This window comes from Phyllopteryx taeniolatus, chromosome 5 (genome assembly GCF_024500385.1).
Source record: "Phyllopteryx taeniolatus isolate TA_2022b chromosome 5, UOR_Ptae_1.2, whole genome shotgun sequence".
Lineage (NCBI taxonomy): Eukaryota > Metazoa > Chordata > Actinopteri > Syngnathiformes > Syngnathidae > Phyllopteryx > Phyllopteryx taeniolatus.
Window position 1 is genome coordinate 28,265,277 of NC_084506.1, and position 5,346 is coordinate 28,270,622.

At 45.4% G+C, this 5,346-nt stretch overlaps 1 protein-coding gene across 1 annotated transcript; it reads left to right on the forward strand.

Annotated features, from left to right (window-relative positions):
- Positions 1 to 576: 576 nt before the first annotated feature.
- On the forward strand, positions 577 to 4,707 carry islr2 (immunoglobulin superfamily containing leucine-rich repeat 2). The gene is given in 3 exon segments (XM_061774496.1): positions 577 to 848; positions 1,484 to 3,383; positions 3,386 to 4,707. Coding segments are annotated over 2 exon segments (2,115 nt in total). The 5' UTR covers positions 577 to 848; positions 1,484 to 1,492; the 3' UTR covers positions 3,610 to 4,707.
- Positions 4,708 to 5,346: the final 639 nt, after the last annotated feature.

A 5,346-nucleotide genomic window follows, 5' to 3' on the forward strand; every position in this document is an offset into this window, starting at 1 on the left:
AAAAGTATTTTTTCTTAAATTAAATATTTTAAAAGCGAGTAAAGTAAGTATCAACAACACTATCATTGGAAAGGGAGTTCCCCCCCCCCCCCCCCCCCATACTCTCTTGTTAAGGCTCTCATTAGAGCGTGCATGTGTTCCTAATAAATGGGCAGTGACCGTGTACAGTATATATATATATATATATATATATATATATATATATATATATATATGGTAAACTATACATAGCACGAATTTGACTAGTGTGGCGGTCATATGCAGCAGGTGATTGCATCATCCAGACAGTTAACACTATTATTTTAACACAAATTGTAAGGTGCATAGAAACAGTTTTTAATGTTGTTGTGATATGTTGTTCTGCTCGTCTCTATCCGGAGACAAAAGGGGCTGCGGGCGAGCTGAATGAGGTCAAAGATTATTATGTTTAGGTCTGGCTGATCAATTAATCATCAAGCTCTTCAATTATGAATTTGGCTGCTGTAACTTTAATCGAGGAGATGCGCGCGGGATATGGGAGAGGCTGCGCGCTCCCGACGATGCCTTTGCTGGCTGCTCGGCGACGGGAGCGCGCGCGCAGAGGACCCGACACTTGGAGCAGAAAGACGGACAGAGAGAGAGAGAGAGCGAGAGAGAGAGAGAGAGAGAGAGAGGGAGAGGAAAATCACCCACGGACCACAAACTGCTCACCAGGACCAAAACATGTTTCCTCCAACGCCCCATCGCAGCAAAAAGTCATGTGAAATGATCCACTCGTGATATAATTTTATTACACTTCTTGTTAAGCTTTTTGACTGAAAAGTGGACTGTGATTGATAGGAAGCGGAATTGAAGTTACCATTGGACAGGTAAGTCCATTCCAAATTCAATTCATGTGGCAGGTGATGGGGGAAGTGAAGAAAAAAAAATGATGCCTTGTTTAAAACAATGCAAATGATGGAAATTGTGATAACATGACCAAATATATCACTTTGTGCTGCTATAAGTGCATTCACCTCTTTTGACAAACTATTGTGTTGTGTTCTGTTGTCCTTGAGCTTTTAATGAAATATAATGGGGTTGCGCGTTACAATACTGGTTAGCACTTTAACTTGAAATCTGCCTTCCAGTTCTGAGGTTCGGTGTTTGAATCGCTCTCTTTTTTAAAAAAATTTTTTTTTAATGTTGGCATGTTCTCCCGCATACTTGTATTGTTATTCTGTCTTCTGCCACATTCCAAAACCATGCATGTTAGGTACATGGAAGACTAAATTATCCATTGGTCTGAATGTAAATGTGAATGTGAATGTGTTTGTCTATATGCGCTCTCAGTGGCGGTTTCTGATATGGGCGAGATGGGCAGCCGCCCAGGGCGGCATCATGAGGGGGGCTCCCCGCCCCTCGCCCCAAATAGAAGGATGGAATTTACATGTTTTCAATGGCCTTTAATGTGCATCATTGGACCCAAATCTGTTTTTTGTTAATTGTTCATGGCATCTTGCAGGTGCAGAAAATGGCGTCGAGGCTCGCGGCGCTCCTGGCTTTGTGGAGCACGCTGCTGGCGAGCGTGCGCTGCTGCCCAGAGCAGTGCACTTGCCAGGACAAATTTGCTCACCAGTTTGCCGACTGCGCTTACAAAGACCTGCTGACCGTGCCCGTGGGTCTGCCGTCCAACGTCACCACCGTGGGCCTGTCGGCCAACAAGATCAAGTCACTGGAAAGCAAAAGCTTCGTCAACATCACCCAGGTCACCTCTCTCTGGCTGGCCCACAATGAGATCGTATCCATCGAGATGGACACTCTGGCCCCCCTGGTTCAACTCCGCAACCTGGACATCAGCTACAACAAAATAGTCACCTTCCCATGGGAGGACCTGCTGAATCTGACCGCCTTGCAGCTTCTGAAAATGAACAACAACGAGATGGTGAACCTCCCCAAGGACGCCTTCTCCACGCTCAAAGACCTGCGCTCACTGCGCATCAACAACAACAAGTTCACCACCATCGTTCAGGGCACCTTCGAAGCTCTCACTTCCATGTCCCACCTGCAGATCTACAACAACCCCTTCTTGTGCGCCTGCAGCCTGGAGTGGCTCAGGGACTGGATCGCCACGACCAAGATCTCTGTTCCTGAGCCCAGTTCGATTCTGTGCGAGGCCCCTGAGCACCTGAAGGGTGTCATGGTTACAAAAATACCCAAACTGGACTGTCAGGCTCCCGTTGTCACGATAACCTTCCAGCCCGATATTGGCATCACGGAGCTAGTTGAGGGTTTAACGGTGGTCTTGAACTGCGAAACCAAGGGAAGTCCCAAACCACTGGTTAGCTGGGAGGTGATCGCAGGGAGTCAGAATTTTCTGTTCCCTTTGCCCTCCATGGGCGAGGCCAACAACTTGCCCGTCAACGACAAGACCACCAACAGTCGCTTCCAGGTTTTTCAAAACGGCACCCTCGTCGTCCCTCGCCTGACTAAAAAGGAAGATGGGAATTACACCTGCCTGGCAGTGAACGATTTGGGCAAAGCCGAGAGCACGGTGAAACTGTCCCCGGCAGTGAGCAAAAAACATGCAACGGCGGACTCCACGGTGGACAAGATCCGTCCGTCCCTCAACAAGCCCACTCATCCCAAGAGCTCCAAAAACAACGTGATCAACTGGACCAAGGGCGACGACAGGACCAAGATCAGACCCGACGGTCCCTCAGACAAACAAGACGGCGCCCATGAGGAGGGGGTTTCTAAAGACCCCTTGTTCACGAGCAAGTGCGGCGTGCGAGACGGCAGCGAGTACGTCTCCAACCACGCCTTCAACATGAGCCTGGATGACCTCAAGCAGTACACCTTCGATTTCGGCGTCATCGCCCTGGAGGTGTCCGAGACGGAGGCCAAGGTCAAGCTGAATCCGCTGCAGCTCGCCCGCAGCAAATCCAACCTTCACCTGAGCCAAAGCGACGACGCGGACACGGTGGTTAGGGAGCCAGTGGGCCTGTACCAGTCGTCCTCCGGGAAGGCCGGCCCAGACATGCTCTACATCTGCGTGGACACCGGAAACGGACACTCCCTCATCAAGTGGTCCAACATCGAAGAGGGAGTCAACTCCTATCACTTCACCGGATTACACCCCGGCACCAATTACACACTTTGTCTCACCTATGGCGGCCAGGATTGTCAAGTCCAAGTGGTCTTCACGACCAGGAAGAAAATCCCCTCTCTTCTCATCATAGTGGTGGTGAGCATCTTCCTCCTGGGCCTGGCCACAGTGCCCCTGCTGGGGGCCACCTGCTGCCACCTTCTGTACAAATACCAAGGGAAGACCTACAAGCTCATCATGAAGGCGCACAATCCCGATCAGGTGGAGAAGCAAATGGCCGGCGACTTCGATCGCAGGACGTCCTTCGTGGAATCAGAGAGACCTTCAACCCCAGCGAGATGGAGGGGGAGGGAGAGCCCACCGAGGGAGAGGGTGATGCCGACGGCAGCGTGGCGACGGAATCCATCCACGGGTCTTCATCCAAGACCAACCAGGAGGAGTTCGAGGTAGGCTCCGAGTATAGTGACAGACTACCGCTGGGGGCGGAGGCGGTCAACATCGCCGAGGAGATCAACGGAAACTACAAGCAGCCAAGTCGCTGAGAGCCTTGTAAGATCATCTTCTTTATGAGACCCAAAAACTTGATTTGTGCTCGTATTTTTTTCCATTTGATTTTTTTTTAACCTCAGAAAAAAACTCGCCAGTCACGGATTCTAGGAGTCTGTTGTAATGTTAAGCAATGTCTTTTCGCACCAAAAAGAGGCGCTAATTCACTGCACAAAACATCGGCTGCAATTATTCTATACCAGTGGTTACCAACCTTTATTGAGCCAAGGCACACATTTTACATTAGAAAAATTTCATGGCACTAAAATAAATAAATAAACGTCACAAAATTGAATGATGGATACAAAATTCTAGTCAAGCTAGAGCATTAAATTGTAAATAAATAGTAGGCTAATTTTGGGAGCAAATATCGGAAATTATGAGACACCAATTTTTCGCAGCACACTTGATGATATCTGAAGGCACACTGAAGGTTCTGTGGCGCGGCATAGTGGTTGCAAATCACTGCTCCCCAGCACAAAAATATGCAAAAAAAATAAATAAAAATACCAAATCATTTTAAATGTATTGGCACCGTAGGAATCCATTTTGTAAAGCCATTTTTAATAATCCGGTTGAAGAAAAAAAAAAAAAAAAAAAAAAAGCCTCTCAGGAAATATCACCGTATTTGGATGTGACACAAGATGTAAAACCTCCGCCAAACGAGACTTTTGCCTCGATTTTTAATCCTTAAAATGTTTACCGATAATTTCCATCTCATCCGACACGATGTGAGGCTTTAAATGTGTGCGACTCAGCCGAGCCATCATCCTATATCGTCCACGGCATGATGTCACTGCTGTTTATACTCGTGTGCTTTTTCTTATACCAGTAATATTATTTTCATGTTAGATGCTGTCAATCTGTACTGTGAAGCCATGTACAATATTTTTAATTTTTAAATGAGTTTCTATGAAGCCACCAAAACAAACGCACGCAGGAGAGCGTCCGTCGGCTTCTTTGTTCGTGTACTTTAATATACTAGTAAGGTTTTTTTTTTTTGTGAAATATGATGTAAAACGAAGAAAAGTGAGCTTTCAAGATTTTTGATATAATTTCTTGTAAGTGGAATTAATAAAACATTTGAAAAAAGGCTTCTGTCTAATTTCCATTGACTTTGCAGACAAATATACAACGCAAAACGTGCAAAATTTGAAAAACGGTAAAAAAACAAAAACAAATCGCCGCTGCCCATGTTAACGACTGTTTTTTATTATGGACCTCGCATGACTTTTTTTTTTAAATTAAGATATTAAATGCGCATGTCTATCCCGCTGTTTTGTCTTAAAATGCTCTCCGCGAATTGAAATAGACGACACAAGCGTATTTTCCCGTTTTATTTTATATTTAATAATAAGTATATCCACGGGATTTTCATTTAAAATTCGAAATTTTGCAAATGCAAAAACAACTGTAAGAGGCGAGCAGTTGCAGCAGCAACAACAGGAAAAGGCGGCTCGTGTCATTTTTTTGCCAAGACAAAAAAAATGTTTTATTTTCCTGTCATTCCTAAACACCACATTTTTGTAATCACACAAAAATTTAAATAAGTGGGAAATTGACAACCCCGTCTATGAAACATGATTCTATAAATAGCCAGGCCCCGAATAAATACCCTCTTAACATGTTGCTTAGCACATTAATGTGTTTAGTTCGCTCTGAAGTGACAAGATACTAATTAGCCTTGTATTTCGAGTAGAGGCAAATAAGTGGTATTGAAGTCAATATGTTGA